The sequence below is a fragment of the Pelophylax lessonae genome (genome assembly GCF_965119305.1).
Source record: "Pelophylax lessonae genome assembly, chromosome: 2".
In the NCBI taxonomy this organism is placed as follows: domain Eukaryota; kingdom Metazoa; phylum Chordata; class Amphibia; order Anura; family Ranidae; genus Pelophylax; species Pelophylax lessonae.
Genome location: NC_138769.1, coordinates 747,782,501 through 747,799,525, shown reverse-complemented (window position 1 = coordinate 747,799,525; position 17,025 = coordinate 747,782,501). Strand labels below are relative to the sequence as shown.

Sequence of the window (17,025 nt, the reverse complement as noted above, 5' to 3'; positions counted from 1 at the left end):
CCGATCCCTGCTGAACCAGCTGAATTTCCATGTATCTATGGTCACCTCCCCTCCCCCTCATCTCCTTCATTATTTAAGTCATGCTGAGATAATCTCCCATTGGCTGAGCAATATTCTCATTTGTCTCTGAGCTCCTTCTTGCTATTCCTCGTCCTGCCTGTTGTTTCCTTGGATTGATTTTCTGTGTAGTGACCCCGGCTTCATCTCTTGGATGCGCTCGTCTGTTGCTTGTCCTGACCTTTATCCTGATTCCTGGATCTCCTCCTCATCTCTCCTCCATATCCTCTTACACAGCTTTTCTCCACACCTGCAGTGACCCTGGGGGGGTGGAAACTTGGCACCAGCATGCAGCAAAATCCATCCCCACCATTAGGAGCTCTGGAGAAAATTGTCTGCTATTTACACTCCTTTCCTCCGCACGTCACCTGATCACATGAGAGATTACTTTCACACTCCTGACAGATCTCTGTATGGTAAAGTTCACTCTTCATTTTAGGAGAAGTGGGAGGCACCCGTGAAAAATGATTTGGTTAGCACCGGATCCTCATATAGAGGACCCCTCAAATCTTCCCATCTAAATGTCCCTCCATCCAGAGTCTATATGTCCTATGACATCATACTGTCCTCACAGCTCCTCCCCCATGTCCCTTCATCTGTCTTTTTTTTCTCATGCTCTTAGGATGTGGGCGGACCCTTGGCATTCTCATTAGCAAAGTGGGTCTGTTGGTCCTGCATTGTATGTAATGATGTCAGAATGCCTGCAACAAGCTTTTACCCCGCGCAGTGTGGGGGTCCTGTGGGGGTAAATTATACCTCAGTCTGAGGTGGGGCTTTAATCAAGTGGAAACCTGAATGGTGAGGTGAGGAGGATTCTGGGAATTTAATGTGATTTTACTATTTGTGTTCAGATCTAGAGTTTTCCACCTGTGAAGTCTGGAGATCACATGACCATCACATTGCCTCCACCTCCCTCCCTGATAGAATAGAGAAATACAAAGAAGATTCTAGAAGTCACCAGAGAGATCATGGAGGAGAGGTGAGCGGTGCTGGGAATTCTGGGACATTATCCAGTAACAGACAAGGGATGTGTCTGGATGGTGACTGTATCATTGTGTGTGTCAGGTTCCTATAAGGTGTCAGGATGTCACTGTCTATTTCTCCATGGAGGAGTGGGAGTATTTAGAAGGACACAAGGATCTCTACAAGGACGTCATGATGGAAAATCAGCCGCCCCGCACATCACCGGGTAAGAGGAGACTTTATTGTAAAGGAGAGAGCAGTACGGAGGCTCCACCTAGATCCCCCATCATCTGATAAACACATAGAAACAATGTATTCAGTCAGTGTGTGTGTTTCCTACAGATGGATCCAGTAATGGGAACCCACCAGAGAGATGTCCCCGTCCTCTGTATTCCCGGGATTCCACACAGGAAGATCACACCATCCCCCACCATCATCAGGTAGATGAGGAACAATCACTGATAGTATTATTAGGATCTGTACATTATCTGCATTGTTACATTGATGTCATTTTTATTATATATTCAGAGTGGAAATCTGAGAGATTCTAAAGTTGAGGTTAAAGAAAAGATAAAAGAGGAGGATGATGAGGATGGGGTGATGGAGGAGTCAGAGTTTCTAAAAGAACACAAAGATCTGTACCAGGACACCATGGTGGAGTCATCCAGCTACAGAAACCCCCCAGAGAGATGTCCCCGTCCTCTGTATTCCCGGGATTCCACACAGGAAGGTCACACCATCCCTCACCATCATCAGGTAGATGAGTGACAATTATTGGTAGTTCTGATTTATACACAGCATGTTTGTTACAATTAATCTTTGATTACATCTTTCAGAGTGGAATCCTCAGGGATGATAATATTGTTGTTAAAGAAGAGTATAAAGAGGAGGATGAGGAGTATGGAGTGATGGAGGAGTTTTCAGAAGGACACAAGGATATGATGGAGCCACCTAATACCAGGGACCCAACAGAGAGATGTCCCCGTCCTCTGTATTCCCGGGATTCCACACAGGAAGGTCACACCATCCCTCACTGTTACAAGGTTGGTGGATGGAGCATCTAGAATATGGACTTGTGGACACAATGTGTGGATTTTTTATGCTATATTACAATAATAAAGCTTATATTTTACAGATGATATTTTCTCTCATTTTTTGATTTAGAGTGGAGATCCAATCGATATAGAATTTGAGGTTAAAGCAGAAGAAGAAGAGAGGTATGTGAGGAATGATCAGCAGTCTATGGAGGAGGATGGAATAACGGGGACATTTATAGAGGAGGACACTCCTACAGAGATCAGCACAGGTGGGTCATTAACACTAAATACATTCCTCCACCCATACTGCTCACTGATTGGTCCAGAGTAGGGGGGGACTGGGTGATATCAGCCTGTAATACCCTGGTCACTTTTCTGAGCTGTGTTCCCCGTCCTGTATTCCTGTATTTCTCTCGGATAATCTTCCTTCTCTGTGCTGAAGACACAATTCATGTATCTAGACTGGATTTATGGAGAATATTACATCATTCTGATACTATATAGATCCCATATAACAAGTTGCACATTACATAGGCATTGCTTCTTTTGCACCCATTTTCCACCAGCTAGACATTTTTATATCTGATGATCTGATTGGAGGACAGACTTTTACATGTTGATAATAATGTGATAACTTCCTCCAACTTTGGAACCTTAAACAGAAAGTGATAATGAAGGAGGAGTCAGTAACTCAGGACAGGATCAGTCCAGTCTTAATCTTGGTTGTTCTCCCCCATCCTCACTCTCTGACCTCTGGTGGGGCTCAGCCCCGCTGTTATTTATGACTAAATCATGGACTAAATAAGGAAGTGCAGAACTTCTTGTGTTGGGAAGATGGCAATGAGTGATAGAGGGGGTGGGGACACTCGTCCTATAATCCCCTCATCACTGTCACTCCTATAAAAGACAGTTCTCGTTGTTTCCTCACTCTCTGACTAAGGTCCATGAATAAAGAAATTAACTGGTAAGAGAGCAGAGGATCCATTTACTAGTTACCTTAAGGGGGGAATTGTAAGCTCCTCAGAGACGAAGCTGCCAGAGGTGGGCGGATTCCTGGTTTAGGGGAACCAATCTGCTGATGTCTAGTAATAATCTTTGTATTTCTATTTTAGTAGATGGACGGGAGATGAGGAAAACCTCAGAGGATTGTCTCACTTTGTCTCCAGACTGTAAAGTAGAAGATGAGGACATCACACAGTATAGTCCAGGAGAAAACCCGGCTACCTCAAATGTCCATCCGGCACCACACAGTGTAGATGAACCATCGTATTCCTCTTATCCTGAGGAACCTCAGACTGTGAGGGACGGTGTGGGACCATCGTATTCCTCTTATTCGGAGGAACCTCAGATTGTAAGGGACAGTGCTGGACCATCGTATTCCTCTTATCCTGAGGAACCTCAGACTGTGAGGGACGGTGTGGGACCATCGTATTCCTCTTATTCGGAGGAACCTCAGATTGTAAGGGATGGTTCCGCCCTTCCAACAGATAAGAGGTTTTCCTGTACTGAGTGCGGGAAAGGTTTCCATTTTAAATCCCATCTTAATGTACATTTAAGATCTCACACAGGTGAGAAGCCTTATTCCTGTCCTGAGTGTATGAAATGTTTTTCAGACAAGTCACATCTTTCCAGACATCTGCGAATGCATGTGGGTGAGAAGCCGTATTCATGTCCTGAGTGCGAGAAATGTTTTGCACCAAAATCATATCTTGTCAATCATCAAAGATCTCACACGGGAGAAAAACCATATTCCTGTTCTGAGTGCGGAAAATGTTTTTCACAAAAGTTCAGCCTTTACAGCCATCAGAAATCTCACACAGGGGAGAAACCATATTCCTGTCCTGAGTGTATGAAATGTTTTTCAGACAAGTCACATCTTTCCAGACATCTGCGAATGCATGTGGGCGAGAAGCCGCATTCATGTCCTGAGTGCGGGAAATGTTTTGTACAAAAATCAGGACTTGTCGTGCATCAAATGTCTCACACAGGGGAGAAGCTGTATTCCTGTCTTGATTGTGGTAAATGTTATTCAACGCATTCCAGTCTTTACAAACATAAAAGGTCTCACACGGGAGAAAGGCCATATTCCTGTTCTGAGTGTGGGAAATGTTTTTCACAGAAGTTCAATCTGTACCGCCATCAGCGATCTCACACGGGGGAGAAGCCGTATTCCTGTTCTGAGTGTGGGAAATGTTTTTCACAGAAGTCCACTCTTTACAAACATCATCAGAGGTCTCACACAGGGGGGAAAGCCACTTTTGTGTTCTGAGTGTGGGAAATGTTTTGTAGAAAAATCAGAACTTGTTATACTTCAAAGGTCTCGCAAAAGGGGGAGAAGCCATATTTATGTTCTCAGTGCGGGAAATGTTTTTCAAAGAAGTCCTGTCTTAATTGACATCCTGATATACACCTCAAATATACTCCATGGTTGATCTTCATCATGTAAGAAAAACTTCATAAGGAGATCAGAGATCACCAGAGACATGGATGAAGTGTTGTCCTGTGTTGGCCATTGATAGCATGAGAAAAATAAAAATGGAGTCATTACATTTCATTGGCTGAGTACATTTTGTGGTGTAAGCTTTTACAAACACTTAGAGGTCTATTTTCTAAAATATTAGTTAAACAAATTTGACTTACCCAGCTGTGATGAATATGGGTTGTATACAGTGATTTCCTACAGTGATCTTTGGCTCCATTTAGTGGCCATAATGTGATATTGCATTATTTTTCCTGATACAGGTATTTCATTTTCATACTTTTTATGGCCACTAATAGGAGCTGATGATCATAGGAAATCAATGGGTTAATTTATGGCCAAAATTTGTCACAACTGGACGAATGCTTGTCACCTTTGTTCAGCGAATAATTTCAAAATATAAAATATTCCATGAACCCAACATGCCTCGCAGCAAATGGCTTGGAGTGTCTATTTTCCAAAATGGTGTCATTTGGGGGGGGGGGGGGGGGGTTGTGCTATCTTGACATTTCAGGGCCTCTGAAACTGTGATAGGTAATGAGGAAGTAAAATGAGCAATTTACGCCCAGGTTTGTAAAAAAAAAAAAGAAAACCTGAAGGCGGTGATTGGTTTTTGGGGCTCCATACACAGTTAGGCTCCCAAAAAGTCTCACATATGTGGTATCCCTGGACTCAAGAGAAGCAGCAGAATATATTTTGGGGTGTCATTCCACATACACCCATGGCATGTGTGAGCAATTTATAATTTAGTGACAACTTTGGGTTAAAAAAAAAAAAAAATAAATACATTTTCCCAAAACTTGTGGCAAAAAATAAAATATTCCATTGACTTACCATGCTTCTCAGCAAATAGCTTGGGGTGTCTACTTTCCAAAATTGGGTCATTTGGGGGGGTTTGTGCTATTTTGAAATTTCAGAGCCTCCGAAACTGTGACAGGTAGTGAGGAAGTAATATAAGCAATTTATGCCATTAGAAAACCTGAAGGTGGTGATTGGCTTTCGGGGTCCCGTACACAGCTAGGCTTCCAAAAAATCTCACACATGTGGTATCCCTGTACTCAGGAGAAGCAGCAGAATTTATTTTGGGGTATCATTTTACATATACCCATGTCATGTGTGAGCAATATATCATTTAGTGACAACTTTGTGGGAAAAGAAAAAAGGAATTGTAATTTTCACGAAACCTTTGGCAAAATATAAAATATTCCTTGGAATCCCCATGTCTCTCCGCAAATAGCTTGGGGTGTCTACTTTCCAAAATGGGGTCATTTTGGGGGGTATTTGAACTGTCCTGGCATTTTATGCCCAATATTAGAAGCTTATGCCACACATCTCCCATTCTTCTAATCACTTGAAGACCAAGTCTTTTCTGACACTTTTTTTTTTTACATGAAAAAATATTTTTTTATACTAGAAAATTACTTTGAACCCCTAAATATTATGTACACTGTATTTGCGCAGAGATTTTCCAAACACAATTTTTGGGGGGAAAAAAACACATAGTACATATATAGTGTGGAATCCCGGGAATACACTTCTTCAGGAACTCTGTTCCACTTAGGTGTATGTTCCACTTTATACTCTTCTTTAACAACAATATTATAATCCCCGAGGTTTCCACTCTGAATATATAATAAAACATTCATTGTAACAAACATGCTGTGTATGAATCAGAACTACCAATAATTGTCAATCATCTACCTGATGATGGTGAGGGATGGTGTGACCTTCCTGTGTGGAATCCCGCGAATACAGAGGACGGGGACATCTCTCTGGTGGGTTCCCATTTCTGGATCCATCTGTAGGAAACACACACACTGACTGAATACATTGTTTCTATGTGTTTATCAGATGATGGGGGGATCTAGGTGGACCCTCTGTACTGCTCTGTCCTTTACAATAAAGTCTCCTCTTACCCGGTGATGTGAGGGGCGGCTGATTCTCCATCATGACTTCCTTGTAGAGATCCTTGTGTCCTTCTAAATACTCCCACTCCTCCATGGAGAAATAGACAGTGACATCCTGACACCTTATAGGAACCTGACACACACAATGATACAGTCACCATCCAGACACATCCCTTGTCTGTTACTGGATAATGTCCCAGAATTCCCAGCACCGCTCACCTCTCCTCCATGATCTCTCTGGGGACTTCTAGAATCTTCTTTATATTTTTCTATTCTACCAGGTAAATGTGTATATAGACCACTCTGCCAACAATGTGAATCAAGATTATAAAATATAAATAATATTCCATGTATCAAAAAGTCCCATGCAAACAACAGTGGCTTGAAAAACAAGAGGTAGGGGAACAGCTGCTGGTGCCATTAGTAACAGATAATCACGTGACCATTTCCAGGTGACACCACATGAATGTACACTCACCACAATGGATGGACCTTCTATTACTAGATAGGTCTCACTGCGCTTTTTTTGTTGGACCCATTGTGTATCTTGTCACCAACGTGACCATTCACATGTACTTGGATGCATTTTCTTCTAATGCCATACACCGCCACTCCCCCCCCCCCCCCCCCACACTAATAAAAATGTTATAATCGGTAAGACTAATAGGGTGAGAAGGTCATTGGTGGGAAAGGTGACTCATCTCTAAAATGAAGAGAATGTTACGGCCCCATAATTGGGGAAATGTTCTGACCCTGAAGGGGTTAATCTAGGTTTCCACACTATATATGTGTGTATCCTCATCTGCTGGAGATAAAAGACGTCACAGTGACTGGAGGAAGAGGACGGACATGACGGAGGGGGGGGGGTTACTGGGTGTAAATAGATAATAAGATCTTATTACCTCCTCTGCTGCCACTTCCAGCAACGTCTCCTCTCTCTATATCTTCCTGACTCACCTATCACCCGGAACTTCCTGTCTGTACCTGACATCACTTCCTGTCTGTATTCCATAGAGACTTCCTGTCTGGGTAGAGGTGAGGTCACCACCTTGTGGAGCTCAGAGGAACTGCAGCCCTGAGAACCGTCTGGTAGTGTGAACACGGCCTTGTGCTGTGTGTGTATGTACTGTATATCCTTCCCCTTTCTCTCCTCCCTGAGTGTGTATGAAGAGGCGGAGCTCCTGCTGGAACAGCGGTCGGAGGAGGAAGCCGAGTCTAGGAGGGAGACTGACAGAGAGCGCAGCAGACTTGCAGGAGTGAGTGAGGAGGATCCAGTTCCTTTGCCATCGGAGGTGAGGGGAGTGTGAAGGATGTTTGTGACTTTGGTAGCTGAAAAGCTGGGAGTCATATTGCTCTGGTGAGTGGGGAAGCACTACTAAGGGGGCGCCCTCACCATCACGTGTGTAAGAGGTGGAAGAAGGTGTGGCTACACTACAGCTGGCACAGTTTGGAGCACGGAGAACTTTCACACCTTATCAACTTTTCATTCATTTATGGACATTTATTTTAGCAAAATAAAGTAATTGAAGTAGATGCAAAGTGAAAGCAGTGGACTTGCAGACAACACTATATCGAGCACAAAATATTGTATGTTGACATGAATTTGCACAGATTTTTTACTTTATTTAATATAGCAGCAAATATTATGAGAATAATGAAGTAGGTGTAAAGTGGAATCCGTAGATCTGCAGAGAATATTACTTTGAGCCCCTAGCACTTTATATATGAATGTATCCACATATTTTAGTGTATTTGTGATAATTTATGTGCACACATATTAGGACAGCGCTGTGACACATAATGTTCTTCTGGTTGATAAAGGGAATACTTACCTTTGTTACAGCAGCAGTCCGGTATAAGTTATTTTTGTAGGTATTTGAGTTGTTACACATAGCTCGGGTTTTTCCCATTTATATTGGTGACACAATTGCCCAAATCTGGGGATCAGGAGACATTTCCACCCTTTACTCTCGGCTTGGGTTCTTTGTGTCCATATAACAGATGTTCTACATGACTAAATCTGCACTCAATTTTACTGCAAAATCAAAGGTGCCAAAATGTCTCCCCCTGGGCAGTAATATATTTCTATCCCCCTTGGTGGGAGTAGAGATGACCCATCTATAAGGATATACAGTACATACACACACATAGCACAAAGCTGTGTTCACACTACCAGACGTTTCTCAGGGCTGCAGTTCCTCTGAGCTCCACAAGGTGGTGATCTCACTTCTACCCAGACAGGAAGTCTCTATGGAATACAGACAGGAAGTGATGTCAGGTAAAGACAGGAAGTTCCGGGTGAGAGGTGAGTGGGGAGGAAGTAGTGAGGAGACATTGCTGGAAGTGGCAGCAGAGGAGGTAAAAAGATATTATTTTCTATTTCCACCCAGTAACCCCCCCCCCCCCCCCCGTCATTTCCGTCCTCTTCCTCCATAGTCACTGTGACCTCTTTTATCTCCAGCAGATGATGATACACACATATATAGTGTGCAAACCTAGATTAACCCCTTCAGGGGGATCAGATGATGAATAATATATCTTGCTTCCAAATCTGGCCATAAATGGTTCTGTTTTATCGTTCAGCCAGCAGGGTGAGTAAAAAAAGCTACATTTATTTCCCATCCACACATTGGAGGGGGATGAGAGAGTCCTCCCCACTGCACTATTGTATTCTGCCGATGGGGGGCGCTCCTCCGCTCTCAGAATACACAGATCAGTGATGAAGCTATTTGCTGCAGCCGCTGATGGAGTGACTTTTATCCGGCAGTGACCACACATGGATGGAAATGTGACCGATCCCTGCTGAACCAGCTGAATTTCCATGTATCTGTGGTCACCTTAAGTGACTTCCTCCGCTCCCCCTCATCTCCTTCATTATGTAAGTCATGCTGAGATAATCTCCCATTGGCTGAGCAATATTCTCATTTGTCTCTGAGCTCCTTCTTGCTATTCCTCGTCCTGCCTGTTGTTTCCTTGCATTGATTTTCTGTGTAGTGACCCCGGCTTCATCTCTTGGATGCGCTCGTCTGTTGCTTGTCCTGAACTTTATCCTGACTCCTGGATCTCCTCCTCATCTCTCCTCCATATCCTCTTACACAGCTTTTCTCCACACCTGCAGTGACCCTGGGGGGGGGGGGGGGTGGAAACTTGGCACCAGCATGCAGCAAAATCCATCCCCACCATTAGGAGCTATGGAGAAAATTGTCTGCTATTTACACTCCTTTCCTCCGCACGTCACCTGATCACATGACAGCTTACTTTCTCACATTCCTGACAGATTTCTGTATGGTAAAGGTGAAAGTTCACTCTTCAGTTTCGGAGAAGTCTGTTGCTTGCCTTGACCTTTATCCTGATTCCTGGATCTCTTCTTCATCTTACACCCAACATAGAGAATGGAATTTGTGATCCAGGAGGCCAAACTTTTTGGGACCCCAAGGATCATAGCGAACACTAAACTGTCCAGATTAAAAATGTTCCCACTGCGGACCATAGTGCTTAAATACATACTGACCTTCATATTATCTCTCTGTTATCAAAGTTATTTGTCTACAGGCAAACCTTCATAGATGATGGCACCAATGAGGATAGAGGAGGAGGACCAGAACCACATGATTGAGAAGATCCTAAACCTCACCCTGGAGATCATCTACCTGCTGACCGGAGAGGTGAGGAGGATTCCTGGAGGTCACATGACATCACTCTTATCTCTATTAATAAAATACAGACCTGACCGGAGAGGTGAGGAGGATTCTGGGAGGTCACATGACATCACTCTTATCTCTATTAATAAAACACAAACCTGACCGGAGAGGTGAGGAGGATTCCTGGAGGTCACGTGACATCACTCTTATCTCTATTAATAAAACACAGACCTGACTGGAGAGGTGAGGAGGATTCTGGGAGGTCACATGACATCACTCTTATCTCTATTAATAAAACACAAACCTGACCGGAGAGGTGAGGAGGATTCCTGGAGGTCACGTGACATCACTCTTATCTCTATTAATAAAACACAGACCTGACCGGAGAGGTGAGGAGGATTCTGGGAGGTCACATGACATCACTCTTATCTCTATTAATAAAACACAAACCTGACCGGAGAGGTGAGGAGGATTCCTGGAGGTCACGTGACATCACTCTTATCTCTATTAATAAAACACAGACCTGACCGGAGAGGTGAGGAGGATTCCTGGAGGTCACGTGACATCACTCTTATCTCTATTAATAAAACACAAACCTGACCGGAGAGGTGAGGAGGATTCTGGGAGGTCACATGACTTCACTCTTATCTCTATTAATAAAACCCTGACCGGAGAGGTGAGGAGGATTCTGGGAGGTCACATGACTTCACTCTTATCTCTATTAATAAAACACAGACCTGACCGGAGAGGTGAGGAGGATTCTGGGAGGTCGCATGACATCACTCTTATCTCTATTAATAAAACACAAACCTGACCAGAGAGGTGAGGAGGATTCTGGGAGGTCACATGACATCACTCTTATCTCTATTAATAAAACTCAGACCTGACCGGAGAGGTGAGGAGGATTCTGGGATTCAAACATGATATTCCTATTGGTTCCTCAATACAGAGATTTCCTCCTCTGAAGTCAGGTGATCATATGACCATCACAGTGCCTCCATGTGACTCCCTAAAACCTGAGAGACACAACATGCAGAAGATTCTAGAAGTCACCAAGAAGATGATGGAGCTGCTGACAGGAGAGGTGAGCGGTGCTGGGAAGGACGTCATGATGGAGAATCAGCCGCCCCTCACATCACCGGGTAAGAGGAGACTTTATTGTAAAGGAGAGAGCAGTACGGAGGCTCCACCTAGATCCCCCATCATCTGATAAACACATAGAAACAATGTATTCAGTCAGTGTGTGTGTTTCCTACAGATGGATCCAGTAATGGGAACCCACCAGAGAGATGTCCCCGTCCTCTGTATTCCCGGGATTCCACACAGGAAGATCACACCATCCCTCACCATCATCAGGTAGATGATTGACAATTATTGGTAGTTGTGATTTATACACCGAATGTTTGTTACAATGAATGTTTTATTATATATTCAGAGTGGAAACCTCGGGGATGATAATATTAATGTTAAAGAAGAGTATAAAGAGGAGGATGAGGAGTATGGAGTGATGGAGGAGTTTTCAGAAGGACACAAGGATATGATGGAGCCACCTAATACCAGGAACCCACCAGAGAGATGTCCCTGTCCTCCGTATTCCCGGGATTCCACACAGGAAGGTCACACCATCCCTCAATGTTACAAGGTTGGTGTGGCGGAGCTTATACAATACAGACTCATGAAGACAATGAGGTTGATTTACTAAAGCTGGAGAGTGCCGAATCTGGTGCAGTTGTGCATAGAAATCAATCCGCTTCCAGGTTTTTTATTGTCAAAGATTAATTGAACAAACTGAATTTAGAAGCTGATTGGCTACCATGGACGGTTGCAATCTTTTGCACTCTGCAGATTTAGTAAATCAACCCCACTGTGTGGATTTCTTATGTGATGTCACAATAATAAATCTTATATTTTACAGATGATATTCTTTCATTTTCTTGGTTTAGAGTGGAGATCCAATCGATATAGAATTTGAAGTTAAAGCAGAAGAAGAAGAGAGGTATGTGAGGGATGATCAGCAGTCTATGGAGGAGGATGGAATAACGGGGACATTTATAGAGGAGGACACTCCTACAGAGATCAGCACAGGTGGGTCATTAACACTAAATTCATTTAATATAAAATTGTATCAAGAATGGTTTAGGGTTTTTAAGGTGCCAATACATCAAAAACACATGATATTAAAATATCAATTTTTTTAATTATCAAAAAATTATAAAAGCATCAATAAAAACAATTCTCAAGCTTAATGAAATTGTGTACAGACAATTCCTGACAATACCACAAACAATTCCTCAGCATGTTTCTCTGTATAGCTTCTTCAGGAGGAGTTTTTGTTTGGATAGAATTTTCGCATGCTAGTGAGAAGAACATAACATACAAAGGTAATTAAATTACTACATAATATTTGAAAACATACAATTCTTCCACACAAAGAAAACAACATATTACACTGTTATTTCATTTTTTTTGAACAAGAGAATGCATGCTTACGATCGCAGGAGCCATTTTCTAGAAGAACAGCAACTCCAATGGCGGGTGAATTATCTGTAGATTTGATATCAGTGTACCGCAAGAGGCCATCCAGGCCCTAAGTGGTGCACCTATGGAAGGGACAATATACACTGTGTTATATAATCCTTTTGGGGATAATTATGATATAAACTAGTGTGCCTTCATATTTAAAAATATCATATATATCAAAGAAGAAATTGTTCAATAATTACCATATATTAGAGGTTTTAAATCCCAACACACTGGTGGCATAGGTAAACCCAGGCCCTAACCCAGAGTGGAAGGGAATATGTTAAGGAGTTCCAACCCAAATGATAGCAGGACTGCACTAAACTCCTACCTGGTTAAAGGAAGGAAAAAATAGTAATAAATACTCATAAAGTCTATTTAAAATCGAAATCCAATTCCTAGACCAAGATAAGAACCTACCTAAGGTGTCCTGTCAGAAGTGTTGGCGTCTTCCACAAGGTGAGCAGAGCAATGACGATCGGCTCTCAGGGCCCTTATGAGAGCCTCTCACCGCTATCAAGACGCCAATAGCGGTGCGAACAATGTGTTCAAGCCACTGCGCATGCGCAAGGTGGCGTATGACGTCATATGCAAGACGTGAATCACCAGCCGCCATCTTGAGACTTCCCAACCCCCGCAGTGGCAAGGCCCATTAGCAGTATGGTAGGAGGATGGACTAAATACATTCCTCCACCCATATTGCTCACGGATTGGTCCAGAGTAGGGCAAGGACTGGGTGATATCAGCCTGTAATCCCCTGGTCACTTTTCTGAGCTGTGTTCCTGTATTTCTCTCGGATAATCTTCCTTCTCTGTGCTGCACACAATTTATGTCTCTAGACTGGATTTATGGAGATTCTGGGGTTCAGCTGGCAGCAAAATGTTAATTTTTCACAATAGGTGTTAGATAAACTAGTCACCTGGGACATGTGCCTTGGGTCTTCTGTCCCATGCCCGGGTCTAGCAAGATCTCTGACAGGGTAACTTACTCTGCGTGTTTCTATGTGCGTTTACAAATGTAAAAAGACTTATTGTAAATCATGTGCGTTTTATAACGTATGGCCAAAAGAACTTTGTTGAAGGATATGGTAGAGAGTTTCCAATCAAACAGTTTATAAATTGTTCCACATCCTTTGTAGTGAATGGTCTTGCATACCTGTGTGGCTTAATTTATGTTAGCCACACTATCCGCACCATGCGCACAAGATTTGGGGAACATCAGAGGTTTATTGAGAAGAGTGTGAACAAACACAGTGTACCCGATATTTCTCTGTACCCTACAACATAAAGACTGTCAGTTTGTCCCTCCGGCATTGAGGAAATTCCTGCCACTCCTCCTGAGGCAGAGAGATTCTCTAAGCTTTGCCAAAGAGAAACATATTGGATATTCCTGCTAAACAGTATGGAGACTGGTTGCCTTAATGAAGGATTGGAAATAAGCACCATCATTTCATGGGCTCCTAAGACACTTACCTGGCTGTGCTGGATGACATACATGTGTGTTGCATCTTTTCCATGTGAGTGCATTTATTTTACTTGTCCTTCATTTATTAAAAGGTTAATTGCGCTATGGGATTGGGATTTGTGTTTTGTTTATTCTGTTACTTGCTCTGTTGTCTGCTGACTGTGCAGTCTCAGGAGATGGGAGGCGGCGGTGTGGTACCTCTGCAACTTGTCTCATGTAATCATTTAAATTTCCACTGATTACTGAATACCAATATTATGAGTCCTGACTATTACACTGTATAATTTATATTGTACATTACATACTCCTGACCCCTGCACTATATACGCTATATTGTACATTACATACTCCTGACCCCCGCACTATATACTCTATGTTGTACATTACATACTCCTGACCCCTGCATTATATACTCTATGTTGTACATTACATACTCCTGACCCCGGCACTATATACTCTAGGTTGTACATTACATACTCCTGACCCCGCCACTATATACTCTATGTTGTACATTACATACTCCTGACCCCGGCACTATATACTCTATGTTGTACATTACATACTCCTGACCCCGGCACTATATACTCTATGTTGTACATTACATACTCCTAACCCCTGCACTATATACTCTGTGTTTTACATTACATACTCCTGATTCCTGCACTATATACTATATGTTGTACATTACATAATTCTGATACTATATAGTCATATCTGTTGTATGTTATACAATATGTTGTAGATTACATACTCCTGACTTCTGCTCTCTCCCCTCTACCCACAACTATATATACACATAATATGGATTCTCTTTTGTTACACCCATTTTCTACCAGCTGGACATTTTATATCTGATGATTTGATTGGAGGACAGACTTTTACATGGTGATAATAATGTGATAACATCCTCAAACTTTGGAACCTTAAACAGAAAGTGATAATGAGGGAGGAGTCAATAACTCAATGATTGTGGTCTTCAGGATCAGTTCAGTCTTCATCTTAGTTGTTCTCCCCCCATCCTCACTCTCTGACCTCTGGTGGGGCTCAGCCCCGCTGTTATTCATGACTAAATCATGGACTAAATAAGGAAGGGCAGGACTTCTTGTGTTGGGAAGATGGCAATGAGTGATAGAGGGGGAGGGGACACTCATCCTATAATCCCCTCATCACTGTCACTCCTATAAAAGACAGTTCTCGTTGTTTCCTCACTCTCTGACTAAGGTCCATGAATAAAGAAATGAACTGGTAGGAGATCAGAGGACCCATTTACTAGTCACAGGCAATGGTAGATAGTGAGTAGGTGTCCCACACATCAAGGCGTGACCTGGCGTATGTCTAGACTGAGACTGCCATTTACCATCATACAACAGGTCCTGACTGAATGTGTGGCTCCTGAGTCACCTAGTAACCCTCTACCATTTACTAGTTACCTTGAGGGGGGAATTGTAAGATCCTCAGAGACAAAGCTGTCTGATGTGGGCGGAGTCTTGGTTTAGGGGAACCAATCTGCTGATGTCTAGTAATAATCTTTGTATTTCTATTTTAGTAGATGGACGGGAGATGAGGAAAACCTCAGAGGATTGTCTCACTTTGTCTCCAGACTGTAAAGTAGAAGATGAGGACATCACACAGTATAGTCCAGGAGAAAACCCGACTACTGCAAATATCCATCGGGCATCACACAGTGTAGATGGACCATCGTATTCCTCTTATCCTGAGGAACCTCAGACTGTGAGGAACGGTGCCGGACCATCGTATTCCTCTTATCCTGAGGAACCTCAGACTGTGAGGGACGGTGCCGGACCATCGTATTCCTCTTATACTGAGGAACCTGAGACTGTGAGGGACGGTGCCGGACCATCGTATTCCTCTTATCCCGAGGAACCTCAGACTGTGAGGAAAGATGCCGGACCATCGTATTCCTCCTATCCTGAGGAACCTCAGACTGTGAGGGACGGTGCCATCTATCCAACAGATAAGAGGTTTTCCTGTACTGAGTGCGGGAAGTGTTTCCATTTTAAATGCAATCTTGATGTGCATAAAAGGTTTCACACAGGTGAGAAACAGCATTCCTGTCCTGAGTGCAGGAAATGTTTTGTACAAAAAGCAGATCTTGTCACACATCAACGGTCTCACACAGGTGAGAAGCCATATTCCTGTGCTGAGTGTGGGACATGTTTTTCAGACAAGTCCAATCTTTACAAACATCGTAGATCCCACACGGGGGAGAAGCCGTTTTCCTGTGCTGACTGTGGAAATTTTTTTGCACGGAAATCCCATCTTTACACACATCAGAGATCTCACACAGGGGAGAAACCATATACCTGTCCAGAGTGTTTTAAATGTTTTTCAAGGAAATCCAGTCTTTCCATACATCAGAGATCTCACACGGGGGAGAAGCCGCATTCCTGTCCTGAGTGCGGGAAATGTTTTTCACGGACGTCTGTTCTTTACAGACATCAGAGATCTCACACAGGGGAGAAGCCTTATTCATGTCCTGAGTGTCAGAAATGTTTTTCAGTTAAGTCCCATCTTTACAGACATCAGAGATCTCACGTGGGGGAGAAGCTACTTAACTGTGCTGAGTGAGGGAATTATCACTCACTGAAGCCCTGTCTTCCTGTACATCAGGGATCCCACACAAACCTCGAGGTGTAAAAGTGCCTTAAGTGCGGGAAATGTCTTCTATATGAATTTTGCTGGACATCACAGCTCTCATGTGGGAAAGAAGCACACCCTGATATACACCTTAGATATACTCCATGGCTGATCTTCATCATGTAAGAAACACTTCATAATGAGATCAGAGTTCACCTAAAGACATCTATGTATTGTACTTTGTTGGCCATTGATAGCAGTAGAAAATAATAAATGGAACCTTTACCAGGGAATTCCCTAGTCTTTGTAGGGAATGTTGACCATATTTTTTTTTCATATAGTGATTATGGTGAACCACC

At 42.9% G+C, this 17,025-nt stretch overlaps 2 protein-coding genes and 1 pseudogene across 3 annotated transcripts in view; 2 read left to right on the top strand and 1 right to left on the bottom strand.

The window, feature by feature from the left end:
- LOC309548375 (uncharacterized protein) overlaps positions 1 to 16,657 on the top strand; it is a gene marked incomplete at both ends in the record, with an annotated part of 34,668 nt that extends 18,011 nt beyond the window's left edge. Inside the window, 6 exons of the mRNA XM_082248313.1 lie at positions 1,549 to 1,776; positions 1,857 to 2,063; positions 11,520 to 11,726; positions 12,028 to 12,169; positions 15,615 to 15,768; positions 16,534 to 16,657. Coding sequence (XP_082104439.1) covers positions 1,549 to 1,776; positions 1,857 to 2,063; positions 11,520 to 11,726; positions 12,028 to 12,169; positions 15,615 to 15,768; positions 16,534 to 16,657 — 1,062 coding nt within the window. The remainder of the gene's footprint in view (positions 1 to 1,548; positions 1,777 to 1,856; positions 2,064 to 11,519; positions 11,727 to 12,027; positions 12,170 to 15,614; positions 15,769 to 16,533) is intronic.
- Positions 2,729 to 4,489, top strand: LOC309547877 (annotated as a pseudogene). The gene is made up of 2 exons: positions 2,729 to 2,743; positions 3,397 to 4,489. The product of its transcript is annotated as an uncharacterized misc_RNA (transcript).
- Positions 4,829 to 7,055, bottom strand: LOC309547876 (uncharacterized protein; the record flags this gene model as incomplete). The annotated part of the gene is made up of 5 exons (XM_082247878.1): positions 6,922 to 7,055; positions 6,453 to 6,576; positions 6,238 to 6,335; positions 6,043 to 6,158; positions 4,829 to 4,838 (listed from the first exon to the last, which is right to left on the bottom strand). Exons 2-5 carry the CDS (start codon positions 6,535 to 6,537, stop codon positions 4,829 to 4,831), a joined length of 309 nt encoding a protein of 102 aa, XP_082104004.1. The 5' UTR covers positions 6,538 to 6,576; positions 6,922 to 7,055.
- Positions 16,658 to 17,025: the final 368 nt, after the last annotated feature.